Source organism: Ursus americanus, chromosome 16 (assembly GCF_024610735.1).
Source record: "Ursus americanus isolate L20-20 chromosome 16, mUrsAme1.1.p, whole genome shotgun sequence".
In the NCBI taxonomy this organism is placed as follows: Eukaryota; Metazoa; Chordata; class Mammalia; order Carnivora; family Ursidae; genus Ursus; species Ursus americanus.
In genome coordinates, this window is record NC_142142.1 from 37,999,630 (window position 1) to 38,014,157 (window position 14,528).

Sequence of the window (14,528 nt, forward strand, 5' to 3'; positions counted from 1 at the left end):
TAAGAAACCTCCAGCCATTAATGAGCAATTTGTCATCTAAGAGGTATTCTCACTAATTACGGTATGTCTCGAGTTGTAGCCCTTATGGACATGTGCTAATTTATTTCAAGGTAGAACTTTTCTTTGTCACTGGTTTTCCCATATTCTGTAAAGCAGACATGTTACTTGGTTCAGAGATGTAAAGAGTCAAGCAAATGAAAATCAAACATTTAAGGCTTCAGTTTGAAAAGGCCATGGTTCCCACTTTCAGACACATGCAAAAACCACCATAAGGCTTGCCAGGAAACTTTAATAAGTGCTTAAGTTTGGACTTTAAAAAAAAATCTGTGTATTTCTATGCAATTGAAATCAGAAAATAGGAATTAGGGGGCGCCTGGGTAGGCACAGCGGTTAAGCGTCTGCCTTCGGCTCAGGGCGTGATCCCCGCATTGTGGGATCGAGCCCCACATCGGGCTCCTCCGCTATGAGCCTGCTTCTTCCCTCCCACTCCCCCTGCTTGTGTTCCCTCTCTCGCTGGCTGTCTCTATCTCTGTCAAATAAATAAATAAAATCTAAAAAAAAAAAAAGAAAATAGGAATTAGAATAGTTGTGCTGAATTAGATAGCAGAATGCCAGCTACTGTAACAAATATGAACTAAAAATCCCAGGAGTCTGCCGCAACAGAAGTGCATTTTTCCTTCATGCAATAATCCCACAAACGAGGTTCTGGGTCAGCTGGCGGGGCGGGCATGGGAGCCTTGCTCTGCAGAGGCAGTCAGTGACTTGGCCCATGATGGAGCATCTGCCGAGTAGGACATGGGTTTCCAAGGTAATTCTGGACATCCACATCCAGATGGCGTAAGGAGAAACAGCGTGAAGTATTTCATATGGGAGCTTTTTACGGGCCAATCGGCACATCACTTTTGCTTGCATTCCTCTGGGTAGAACTCGGTCACGTGGCCACCCCGAAATTCAAAAGAGGCTAGGAAAGGGGAGTCCAGCTTCGCGCCCAGGGAGGAGGATAAACAGCCCATATATTTTTGAACAGCTAACAATCTCTTCCTCCAATGTAAAGAACTGAACAGAGCAGTAGGGGCCATGCCCTGCCTTCTCATTTCAGACACAGGGAAACTGGGAAACAGGGAAACACACTAATTTTCTTTGCAGTATCCCATGGTGCGTTGTGACAGAGCCAGGGCTGAAACTCAGGTCACCCCAGCCCTCAGCCACTCTTCACCTTCCAAAAACAATGACAGTTGCTGTTCAAAATCATTTCACCACAAAGATACCGGACTTGCAGCAACATCGGCCTCCACGGGGCACCCAGGGTCACCGGCTTCAAAGCCGTTGTATTTGCCCACAGCGGATACACCCCATGCTCTGCCCTTCCCCCGCTGTATGAAGCTAACTCTGACCCAGTGCCAGACGCTGCTCTAAATACTTCCGATTTCGCCCCTGGCTCACTACTCCTATTATCAAACAATGACAAAACTGAGGCCCGGTGAGGTTAATCAATGTGCCCAAGGTCACACAACTGGCAGGTGGCAAAGCCAAGATTTGACCCCAGGAAGGGGCCTGGCTGCAGACCCTATGCTCAATCGTCATGCTATGTAGCCTTAAGGTAGAATTCCCTTAATAAATACAGTTTTAAAAATACATAATGGACACGGAATAATGTGTTAGAAGTGAGGCTCATAGGCTGATTTCTGACCAGCTGCCACTTCCTTCCCCTTCCGCCATGGCTGGAGGCCACGAACTAAAAACTAATCCTTATTTTCAAGTGTTTCTTAGATTTTCCATAAAACCTCTTGTGAAAATGGAAATGTAAAGGTCCTTTAGCCCCTGCACATGTAGATTTTATGAAGCGTGTCACATTGCCCGCACAAGTCCCCCCCCCCTCAGCCTCCCATTCCACTCCACGTCCTGGAAGACAAAACCAAGGCTAGATGACATCCCATCTGTTTCATCTCTGTTCAGGAACACCCAAACTTCTGTCAATACAGAAGACTCAGAATATACCCGAGTCCCCTCTTCCTACTGAAAGGTAAATAATTTTCACTATTAACAGCTTAGTATTATTCCTAATAAAGTTCCCATTCACTCAACAACTATTCCTTAATACATGCCACGTTCCAGGCCATAATTTAGCCACTATAAATGAGAGCAATAAAGTCAGTAGCCTTAGGGATCTTACATTTTAGTGGAAGAGGCCATAAATAAATAATAGATGAATAAATAACAGGCTTCTCTAAGTGTTAAGGGTGATGATGAAAATTAAACCTATGCAGGGGAACAGAGGAAAGTGGGGGGTGGCGGGCTAGCTGTTTCACACAGCAGGGTTTGGAAGGTCTTCTTTGAGGATGGGATATTTGAGCAGACACACGGATGTCATGAAGTTCCAGCCATACAACATTGCAGTGGGTCCTGGCAGAAGAAAGAGCATTTTGGCAGGCAAGAATCTGGTGAGTCCAAGGAAACAGAGAAGTTCGGTCAACTGCATCCTTGTGAATGGAGCAGGTGTGACAGAGGGAATGTCTGAGGGGTAGGCAGGCACCAGGCAATAAAAAGGTGTTATACCACTGACGTGTCTGCATTTCTTCCTGCATACTACTGGAAGCCACCTTGGGGTTTTGAACAGAGAGTGGTATGAGTTGATCAGTGTTCTTAAAGGACAACTTGAGCCAGGAGGTGGAGAATGGCCTCTGGCAGAGCATCACGGGAGCAGGGAAGACCAGCATCAGATGAGATGCTACTGGAATAATCCAGCCGACAGCAGTTTTGACTAAACAGGTAGTGTTCGAGATGGTGAAATGCGGTCTGATTCAAAAGATATCTTAAAAGTAAAGGCACACAGGAGGTACTGGTGGATTAGACGGAGCATAAGAGAGAAAGAAAAAATATGCAGCTATTGGGCTTTGGGGCCTGAGCCACTGGCTGAATGGTTGTGCCCATTCCTAGGATCCAGGGAGATGGGGAGGGAAGATCAAGTTGGTGGCTGGAGGTGGGTTAAATGGGGATGGGATCAAGACCTTGGGCTGGAGGCATTGGGTTTAAAACATCTGAGAAAGAAGAAAGAAAGAAAGAAAGAAAGAAAGAAAGAAAGAAAGAAAGAAAGAAAGAAAGAAAGAAAGAAAGAAAGAAAGAAAGAAAGAAAGAAAGAAAGAAAGAAAGAAAGAGGAGAGAGAGAGAAAGGAAGGAAGGAAGAAAGAAAGAAAAGAAAAGAAGAAGGAAGGAAGGAAGGAAGGAAGGAAGGAAGGAAGGAAGGAAGGAAGGAAGGAAGACAAGAAACAAAATGCCTGAGCCATAAAAGCAGATGTGTGGATTAGTGCTAGGATATATGGTCTGGGGCTCCAGCAGGAGAGACTGGTCAGGGCAGAGCAGAGGACTGCAGCAAGAACAGCTGGGGGTAACACAACCTCATGGCATGTGCGCCAACGTGAGCAGGGATCCGGAAAAAGAAGGGCAAAGACTGTCCAGAAGCCAAGTGAGTAGCAAGGAGAATATCTATCCAACTTCCAGGGCTCATGATAAGCTGAACATAGGAGAAAAACAGCCACTGTCAACATGACTCTAGGAATGGAAATAATTCAGGGAACAGCCACATTTTGAGGTTCAGCAAAAAAGAAAAAAAGAGAGAGAGAGTGAGAGAGAGAGGAGACATTTACAAAAAAGACTGGCAACCTAGAGATTTTGCTGGTGACAGATCATGAAGCTTAGATAGCAGAAAGGTTTGGAGGATTAGGGGAAAGTCTTCAGTTGGTTTAGGTCATTGGAGGTACAGGACCACAGGGTAACAGTAAGAATCTAGACAATACACATGACCTGGGGCTGGGTGGGGAGGGCTTTGACTTCTGAGGTCACTGAGAAGTGGGAACACGAGGGCCTGTCCTGATGGTCTCTTAGGAAAAAGAGGGTAGTGAGCTCTAAGTATAGTCCTACTCCATTTCAACGTCCTAGATATTTGTAATGGAGAACTTGGGGGGTCACCATGACTAAGAGAGGGACAGCCATGCCAAGAACATTCAGAACTCTGAAACCTCTATGGACTGCAGTGGCCTGTGTCACAGTGGGCGATGGGGTGGTCTAACCTGGCTTTTCAGTGGTCCTTTATATATGATGATTACTTAAGAGAACTCTTCCTTTATCATTTCTTTCTCCTAGTCCATTCATCTCCTGGGGCTGTTATAACCAAGTGTTACAAACTGAATGGCTTAAAAACAACAGAAATTTATTGTCTCACAGTTCAAGGGACCAGACGTCTGAAATCAAGGTGTTGGCAGGGCCATGCTCCCTATGAAACCTGTAAAAGAGAATCCTTCCTGGGGCGCCTGGGTGGCACAGCGGTTAAGCGTCTGCCTTCGGCTCAGGGCGTGATCCCGGCGTTATGGGATCGAGCCCCACATCAGGCTCTTCCGCTATGAGCCTGCTTCTTCCTCTCCCACTCCCCCTGCTTGTGTTCCCTCTCTCGCTGGCTGTCTCTATCTCTATCGAATAAATAAATAAATAAAATCTTAAAAAAAAAAAAAAAAAAAGAGAATCCTTCCTTGCGTTTTCCTTCTGGTGGTTCACTGACCATCTTTGGAAGTCCTTGACTTAACAAGTGTGTAATTCCAACCTTTGCCTTCGTCACCACATGGCATTCTCTCTGTGTGTCTACTATGTTTCTGCATGGCCATCCTCATACAAGGGTACCAGCTAACTGGATCGGGGCTCACCTTTTTCCAGTGTGATCTCATCTTCACTTCATTAATTACCCCTGCAATGACCCTATTTCCAAATAAGATCCCGTTATGAGATACTGGATATTAGGACTTCAACATATCTTTTCTCTCTCTCTCTCTCTCTCTCTCTCTCTCTCTTTCTTTTGTGGGGAGCACAATTCAACCCACAACACCAAAGTACTCCTCTTTCCAGTTTTTATGTGTAACAACTGCACCAAATTAAAAGGAATTTGCATATATTCTCTATCTTACTATCTTCCTCATAGCTTCCAACTGGTTAGAATTATTTTGGATTGAGCTTTCCTGATGAGTAAATTTGTCCAAAGATGATTATTCTGAGTGTGAGTGCACTTTTCCACTCATCCACTCCATTATAGCCTGTTTGAAAGCCAGAGAAAATCAAGAAATTATTTTCACACAAATGTGTCTTCCTTTGCCTACATGTGGCCAAGAGAGCTTTATCTGACTGTTGATTTCAGTTCTGTCATTTTCCATCAGTCTAGCAGTTGATGCTTTTTTCATTAAAAATTCTATTATTTTAAAAAATCCATCAGCAAGATTGTAAGATCATTTCATATATTCATTTTATAAGACAAATCTAAACCCCCAAAGCTATCTGAGCCAAAGCATTTTACACTGAGAAGAGATCAAGTTGGACAAATATGCCCAAATAAACCCAAATAACTCAACCATGTCCATCCATGAGATTGGGGAAAGCCAGATAAGGAAAGAGGAAGACTTCTATCTATGATTTAAATTAATTTGAGCTCCATGGCCTACAGTTGAAGTGTAAAGGTCTGTTTTTTGTGCTTCCATTGGTGATTTCTGTGATCAGTTTCTAATGTCAGGCACACTGGTCTTACCCCAGACTTGAACAGAGGAAAAATTACCAAATGCAGAGAGATTTGCTTCTCAATTTGCACCATCACTGTTCAAGTCCTGAGCTGGCCTCCCAATGCACAGGAGATGTGAATGAATGGAAGGAGTCCAATCAGAGAACATTAAAGCCAGAAGGACTTACCCCCCTCCCCAAGCGATGGCATGCCTACTTCTATTCGCCAGCTGACTCCAGTGTAATTATCACGGGGGAAAAAAAAAATCAGTCTTCCAAGGAAAAAAAGTCTACGAATCCTAAATCTACACGTGAACTCCTAACCCCACCATTTGTTTCAGAGAACTTGCCATTACAGAGCCTTCTGTGTGGCTGTTTTTGGTAGGAAATTCATCTCTAGAGCCATTAACTGTCAGAACTTGCTACGCAACAATCTTGTTATGAAAAATAAAGACATACCTTTCTTCTCACTCCCTGTCAGAAATAAAACAGTGCAAGAAATTACTTGAACTGAAGAAGAGTCCTAGGATCTAAACAGACGTGTGGAGAAATACACGGAAGTACAATTAGGCTGGGTGGAGAGGCATTCCTCTCTCTGCAGATCTTTCATAAGCAAGACCCGGTGTAGCACTCAAAGTGAAGCTACAGGGGTGTTTAAACTACAACAGTTTATAATGAAAATTGCCAAATGTGTGAATATTATATGTAAATATACATACATACATATGTGTGCATATATATATACATATGGAGAGAAAGAGAGTAATAGTTATACACCAAGCTTTATGTGCATGATTCCATTTTAACCCAAAATAACCCTTTGAGGTAGGTAATAACTGTCCTCTTTATACAGACAAATTAAAAACTTTTGCCCGACAGTCATAGATACAGTGCCTGAGTCAGGGTTAGCTAAGTCCTGTCCCCCAGTCTGTTTTCTTCCTAGCATACCATTCCTGCTAGAACATGAGTTAGTAAGGTCTTCATTGGAAATCTTTGCCTCTAGCAATTGTGCTCCCATTGAACATTCCTATTTCTTCCTCCTCCTTGGTGCACATGTGCAATTTGGAAATTGCCTCCTAAACCCAACCAATTCTTAATTTCCTAAAAACACTACTCTTTGGCTATCTAGGATGTTAATTGTATTGTTTATTACTTACCAGTAATCTATTACACAGAGTGGAAAGCCATCAACCTTCTCCCAAGGAAGCAAAATAACCTCAAATAATGCAAGGATAATGTTATATTCTACCCATCAGTGGAGACTTTGAACCTAAAAAAATAAATATGCTATTGACATTAATCATAAATTTTTTCAAGATTCTCCCATCTTGAGAGATGCCAGTGGCCCTACTTCAAGTAAAACTAAGAAGAATGTTTATAGGTCAAGGTCTCACCCACTCTGCCTCCCACCACCAGGGCATCCAGATACACTGGCATGTGGCATGGTCATAGAACTGTGTTTCTACCTCAGTGTGTTCAATATTGCAGGACAGAGAAATACATGGCGATGGCTGAGGATTTGCTAACTCTCTATGAAACAGTCCAAGACTGCTGCTCTCTGAAGCAAAAGGTTGGTGCGAGAACCTAGAACAGATTGACTCTGAGCAAACTACGGAGATTCTAGGGTTTTGTTATGAGCAGGAATTTCTAGAGGCCAGCTGGGTCATTCTCTCTGTCTCCAGGTCATAAAAGCGTAAACACTCCCATATCCCATTCCTCAAATACTTCAAGAAATGAGATTCTTAACGCTCCAGGCCAAGGAGGAAAAAATCAAATCCACCTGGTTTCTAGAAGTACATCCTGGCAGTGAAGCAAAGAAGAGACAGAATGAGAAAAAGTGCCGTGGTACAAAAAAGAGAACCAACTTCGAGTCAGACAAAACTGGTTCCAAGTTCCAGGCTCAGCCACCATCTGACTGTGGGATCTGGGAAAATGCCTCACTTTTCTCCGTGCTTTGGTTTCCTGATCTATAAAATCAGAATCATAATTGCATCCACCTCACGGAACAGCTATAAGGATTCAAGAAGACCCTGCTCGTGGAGGGCTTCGCACAGAGCCTGACACAGTAAACGGAGCGGTCCCATGTGCGATCAGAGTTGGAGCTGGAGGCTAAGGACCTGGGCTGCAGTGCCAGATGTGACCAGCAGCGAGGAGCAAGCTGGGCCATAGATGCTCGCTGACGGTCGCGATGCTGTCAGCAGGGTGTTTTGCACTCGGCAGGAAAAGGTGGCCCTCTTTCAGGCACAGGTAGCCCTACGCTGGGGCTCCCAGCCAAGTGAGGAAGCATGGGCTGATGTCAGCGCCACCTCACCCTTCTGAAGGCGTCTTTGCGCAATACTGATTATCACTACCCTCGTTATCTGTCCAACCAGGTGGCTCAACTCCCTGGCCTCTGCAATCCTTTCAAACTCAAAAGAAACGTTCCTGAGAGGCATCTCTACCTGCAGGTGAGAAGTGTCGGAGGCCCAGGGCCCAGCCTGCCCCTCTGTGCTCTTCGCCAGGTTCCCGTGACAACTGGCATAGTCCTGCTCCTTCTGCCCCATGCCTGCTTGGGTTTTTCGTTTTCCCATTTTAGTTTTTGGCTCCTCAAAAGTCTGAGTGTGCTTCCAGGAGCCTCCCTCCACAACCCCATCTGTCCATGCTCTTCTGAGCCACAGTCCACCGGCTGGATGGCTGGCAAGCCCCGGAGGTGAGCACACCGCGGTCGATCCCGGGAGGAGGCAGTGCAGTCAGAACGGCACACGCTTCCGGAGTGGCATTGCTATTCTGAACGAGTTAACTCATCAAGAACGGATCGATAGTTGCAGCACGAGACCACCACTGCCAGCAAACTGCACACAGAGAGAAGCAAGGATGGGGGGCGGAGAGGTGCGTGTCTGTGCCCCTCCGTATCTGGAAAATGCCCACATCCCCACGCTGCCCCTGGGGTTGAACCCCTCATCAGAGAGGAGCGTTTCTTCAAAGGCTTAAGGACTGGGGCGGGAAGTGACCTGGCAGAAAGGAGGCACTCATCCTGGGTGCAGCTCTGACAGAACGGCCAGATGACACGGCCCATCTGCGTCCCTAACAGAAAGACAACAGCCCAGGTAACTTATGTGTGTTTGTAAGTCCTCGAGAGCAACCTCACCCAGCTGGGTGGCCAGTCAGAAATGACAGTGAGCCAGAAACAGGTCCAGGGCAAGGACAACTCGAGACAACTCAGGGAAAGGGACAGAGAAGGGCAAGGAGGAGAAGACAGTGATCTCGGATTTCCCGCATCCATTCGTGCAGCAACTCCGTCCTGAATACCTTCTATTGGCCAGAAAATTACAGTCCAGTTGGGGAAGATAGACCATAAACACATAATCAAATACCTGAATAGGAAAACTTGACATACGGATACCTGCTCCAAAGAAAACAAATCCTAAGTGGTATGTCAGCGTAAGGCGTAGTGTAAGGAGTAGTAGGGGTCATTTTGACTTAGGTGTCAGTGAAGATTTCAGTGAGGGGTTCCATCTGAGATGAGGCCAAAACGATAAGTACCTGTCCATGGAAAGATCTGGAGTAGGGGAATTCCCAACAGTGAGGATCACAAGTAGAAGACCCCTGTAGCAAGAATTCACTTTCTATGTTCATGAGGTGGAGAAAAGGCCAGGATGTCTACAGCACAAAGACAGGCAGGATAGCCACTCAGACTTTATTAGCAAAAACCATGGACCACGTCATGTGCTGGGTATTGGGACACAAACATGAAGAAGGCATAGTTTTGCCCTCAAGAGGCCTTGAGCTGGCTGGAGAGAAGAGAGAACCCATCTGTTGTAGAGTGAGATGCTAAGTGTTTTACATGATATAAATAAAGTATGCCACAGCTTCCTATGTTTAGAAGGGCACTCCATGGGTTTTCTCAAATATCAAAAACACATTATTCTGTGCTATTCCATGGAGTTACTGTATCAAAATCTAACTTCAATCTTGTACATTTCTCGGATCTTTTCTTCTTAACTCATCCAAAAAAAAAAAAAACAACAACAACAAAACAACAACAACAACAACAAAAATGCCAACACTGTGCAGTGGTAAAGCCTAGAGTCCAGATAAGTGACAGAAGGTACCCTCAGCCCCTGATACTCCCTTACCAGATGATCCCAATGAAATAATTCACTTAACTAGCTGGTGCCTTATTAGGGGAATCTATGATAGCATGGAACACATTCCTCAGAATTGCCAAGCTACAGATGGACACTTAGTGAAGGTCTCCAAATTAGTGACATCCACACTGTTAGGCACCTCAGTCTCTCCCACTCCTCACTCCTTCTTCAGTATTTCCATAGAGGAGCCCAGTCAGGAAGCTCTTTTCTGACCACATGTATACATTTTGCCCATTCGCCAATGGGCACACTCTGCCTCGCCTGTCGGTTACCTCTTTGCCCACGCCGAGCCTTTTGAGTTGGACTCAAGAGCCCGGAGTACGAAGTCTAAGCCTCATGCCTTTTCACACCCCAAAACCCAGCTCAGGGCCCTTCTTGTAAGAACCGCTCAATAAGTCTTTGTTGGTTGACCACAGCTGTATTTTAAAATAAAATGATGGAGAAATGCAGTAAAGAGACAAATGGAACATAGGCTGGGGGATATTTATGTTTTGTTTCCATTTACTTTATCTGCTCAGGAAACATCTGGGAGCACACAGTGCTCATGACATTTTACGGCAAGATCTCTGCTTTCCAACCACTAGCTGCCCCCCAATGCACGAGGAAAAAGAACATAGAAAGTTCAACGACATTGCAGGAGAGGGTCTAAGCCAGAATGACTAGAGGAGACTCTAAGTACCAGCAAGGAATTAGAACACAGAATGCAGTGGGGGAAAGCGAGGTGCACAAGATCAGGGAGTAAACCCTGAATTAGCACTCGAGCTCTGCCCCTTGCTTCTTGTGTAATACTACCTATATCTCCCCTCCCCCACCCCCACCCCCCACCCCCTACCCCCGGGCCTCTGCTTCCTCAGCTAGGAAGTCTGGATAACTAAGTGTGTATTACGGAGTTGTTGTAAGCACTAAATGTTACTATGTATACAAAATATTTAAGACACACTGTAACTGACCGATCACTGACAGTGCTATTCATTTTATTAACATTATTACTAATGCCTCATAATCTGGCTTTAAAACTTCCTATCTGTGCAACCTTAATCAAACGATGTAAATGCTCTGTGCCTCAGTTTCCTCATCTGCAAAATGGGGATAAGAATAGCACCTACACCGCAGGGTCTTTATTAGGGTTGAATGTTAGTATCAGGAGGCTGGACAACAGGTGAGATACTATGTAAAACAGAATTCTCCCTGACACAGAGCAACTGCTCCCTAAACCTTGGTTAATGTTATTACTGCACATTCTGTTCTACCTAACCTCATCCTTTTAAAAAAATATGCATACAGATTAACAGCAGGAGGGCAGAAAGGGTGGGAGATTGCAAATTGTTTGCGCTTCCTTTCAGGCTGTCAATGCCACGGTTGGGTGAAAGGTTTCCCAATACCTCCGCAAGGATCGTTAGCGCTAATTGGATGAAATAAAACATTTTTAAAAGTTTCCTCACATTAGAATCTGCAGCTGAAGCATTTGTTCTATGGGGACTAGAAGAGATCTTCAAAAAATAAAACTGGTGAGAACAAAGCAGACTAACATGAAACCAGAGCAAAAAGTCCTCTGCTGGTTGAGAAGCAAACTACAAGCATGGCCTTCCTGGTCAGCCAAGGCGCTGTGGATAGCGAGGCAATCCAGGGCGGAGAGAGATGCTCCAGGCCTCCCTACTTGTATCTGTGTAGCTTGGTCACATGCTGAACGAAAACGAAGGAATGGAAAGAAGAAGGGACGGAGGAAGATAGGAAGGGAAAGAGGGAAGAAAAAAGAAAAGATCCATATAAATACACAAAAAAGCAACAAACCAAAACAAAAAACCCAGAGCCCTGAGTCACTAGAGGGCTACAACCTGGAGTCAGGTTATGTGCAAATGTAGCAATTTTTACGCAAACAAAATACGTTCTGAAATTCCTATTTGCTTCTTTGCACACAGAATTACATGGTACAGAGACTATGCTTGAGAGCTCAAGGGCTCACACGCCACAAAAGTACAACCCAACATGGCGGACCTCGCTAGCTCCAGTGCATGAGAGCATGAGAAGAATGAAGGTCATCTGGAGAGGCATGAGCACCCTCTGTGCAAGCCGTCTGTGACACCTGCTAACCCAGTTCACACCCTAAATCAGGCCCATGGCCATTGGGTTGGTGTCAGTCACATCCTAGCTCCTCTAATCCCTGCTCTGTAGGGCTCCATCCACTGGAACGCTCTTCCTTCTGCATGTCAGTGAGACATTTCGTCCCAGGAGCTGCCACTGAATGTGGCACAGAATGGCGGGAGTTGTTCTAGGAGGGCCTTTTTATGCCATGGCAGTGTTGGGTCTAAAGAGGAGGCCTCACCATATCCCACCACCTCCATCTACACCCAAACAAGACCAGAGCAGATGGGAAAATTCAAACAGACCTTAGTGCCTGAAAGGAACAGGGACAGGGAAGCCCAGAGTGAGCAAGAAAGGCACGGAAGGAAAAATAAAGAAAGAGAAGCATCCAGCAAATGATAATGCGGTTTTAAAGAGAAGCTGTTCCTACCGAAGGCCCATGCCCTGGCTCAGAGTCTGCTGAATTCAGCCACTCTCCAGAGAGTCTCGGGTCTCATGAACCTCAGGGGCTGCCCTCTGGGGCTAAGACCAGATCCTGGCTCATCCAACCACCCCCCCCCCATCATTGTTCCTACGATGTGGGACCATTGTCTGTCAGGGCCCCTTTGCTGTTTCTTTTTCTCCAAATCTCCAGAGCTGACTACCTTCCACCTTCTCCTTGAAAATACCATCCAATCTGTTCCTAAAATGTTCTCCACGTGAGAATGACTCTTTCTTATCTCTTGGGGACTACTGCTTGCAGCTAAGGGTTGGGGACAAAGGGAACATCCAGAGAACACTAAATTCATCATCGTATTGTGTTAGGGCTTCATTTCTGTATCTCTCGTTAAGTAGTCTGAAATCACAGCATTTTTAGAGCTCTGTGAAATCCCCTTATAAAGCAGATCTAGTAATTCCGGGGTGGGAGGCAGTTAGGTACTTAACCTTTGTTCAAAATTGTCCCTAAAGGGCTTAGTGGAAGAGGTGGGTTTCCTGAGCCAATGAATAAGTAGGAATTCACTGGGGCCATGGACATCAGTTCCCCAAAGGCAGTGGAAGATGGGATGCTTTGCAGGCCCTGTGTGGGTCCGTAAATCACAAACTTCCTTTGGCAATATCCTGACAAGTCAGCCCTGTACTGCCAGGGCCCCCTCCTCAACATTTTCTGCCCTGCGGCTTTTTCCTTGAGGGTACCATCCACAAAGAATGCAATTTTAGAAGAACAGACACAGGGGCAAAACAATGGACACCAGCACCAAGATTATCTTTCCAAGAACCTTCACAGGCGAAGGACAGGAATATTGCCATGTTGCCTTGCAGCCAGCTCAATGGCCCAGTCTGGGAAACTTTATGTAAGAAGGCATATTAAATCAAAGAGGCAGAGAAATCATTCTTCTCATGAACCTTCTTAACTTCTACCTCATGCTGACTCTTTCTAAAATTCTAGAGAGTAAGATTCCCCACTATAATCACTAATTCTCTGTTACCCTCTTACAAGTGGTGCAGTGTGTAGACACTAAAAATTGAGTTAACATGCCAGTAGACAGGGTAAGCCGGGACACAGACTCATCCCACCTTACACAAGACATAGCCAAGAGTCTTCTTCTCCTCCTCAGATACTGCAAGCCTTAACCCCAGAAGCCAATCAGGACCCAACTCAACCCTGAAATCTCCGATCTGTTCAGTACATGAGTTTTGCACATCTTGATTTAGTGGACAGCACCAGAGAGAACAGCTAACCAGAGTTAATGATATTTTCCATGGACACATCAGACGCGTCTCCATGACTTCAATCTCAGAAAGCCATGTTTAGACAAGAAAAAGCATGTCCTTCTACCCACCGGCTCATGCCACTAAGGCACCCCAGAAATGCCCAGACACAGCCAAGCCCAGGACAAAACAGCAGTTCTGCCAGAATACAAAAGCCCACTGGCAACTCCCCATGGCATGGGCAGAGTGAAGGCATTCACACGAAGCCAGACTCGTCCTTTGGGACTCATTAACTTCAGAGATGACTGTTCACGCTGAGCCCCAGCCAGGTCCCCAGGCACCATGGCCACCAGGTTCCGGCACACACAGTGCCCAGGCCACTGCCCTCAATCTCAGTGACTCCCTGCCTCAGCCGCCCCTCATGCTTACCAAGTCCTGAGCCAAGGAGGCCAGTTTTGGGAAAACAACTCATCTCTCCAACCTCTGAGCGTTTCCCTAACACCACCACGTTCCCGAGGCAGGGCACTCAGCTCATGCATGAATCCCGCAGCCTAAGGAACCAGCGACCTCCGTGCCAGCTGCTCCAGTGCACACACCTGCACCCCTGCCCCTCTCCCCCCACAACCCACACACATCATCGTCAATTCATCGAAGAAAGACCGCTCCCTACCTGAGGGTGGCGCTCTCCCCCTGCCGGACCGTCACGTTGTCCATAGCTTTGGGGAAGGTGGCATCTCCGCTGCGCACGGGCACTCCTGTGGGTACAAGGAACAGCAGCCTGAGAGACACAACCACGAGGCACTTCCAGGGCAGGAACAGGTACCCACAGACCCCCATCCTCGACAGCCACAACTTCCCAGAACTCCGGCAGCGGCGCGGCACACACACACCCCCGGGCGAGCACAGGAAGTGGGTGGGGTGAGGGAGCGAGCTCAGGGACCCAGCAGTGAACTAGCGGCGACCGAGAGGCGCGGGAGGAGAAAAGCGCGCAGACTCCTCTAAGTCTAATATTCCTCCCCCAAATCCGGCCTCGGATAACCAATTTCCACGGAGGACAGCGAAGGGGGCTTCCTCGGTGCTGCTTCGGCCGGGGAAGAT

At 46.3% G+C, this 14,528-nt stretch overlaps 1 protein-coding gene across 6 annotated transcripts in view; it reads right to left on the reverse strand.

Annotated features, from left to right (window-relative positions):
- NTM (neurotrimin) overlaps positions 1–14,528 on the reverse strand; it is a 929,604-nt gene that overhangs the window by 380,963 nt on the left and 534,113 nt on the right. For all 6 annotated transcript variants that reach the window (XM_087868273.1, XM_087868272.1, XM_087868271.1 and 3 more), the window contains one exon: positions 14,101–14,185. In XM_087868273.1, coding sequence (XP_087724399.1) covers positions 14,101–14,185 — 85 coding nt within the window. The remainder of the gene's footprint in view (positions 1–14,100; positions 14,186–14,528) is intronic.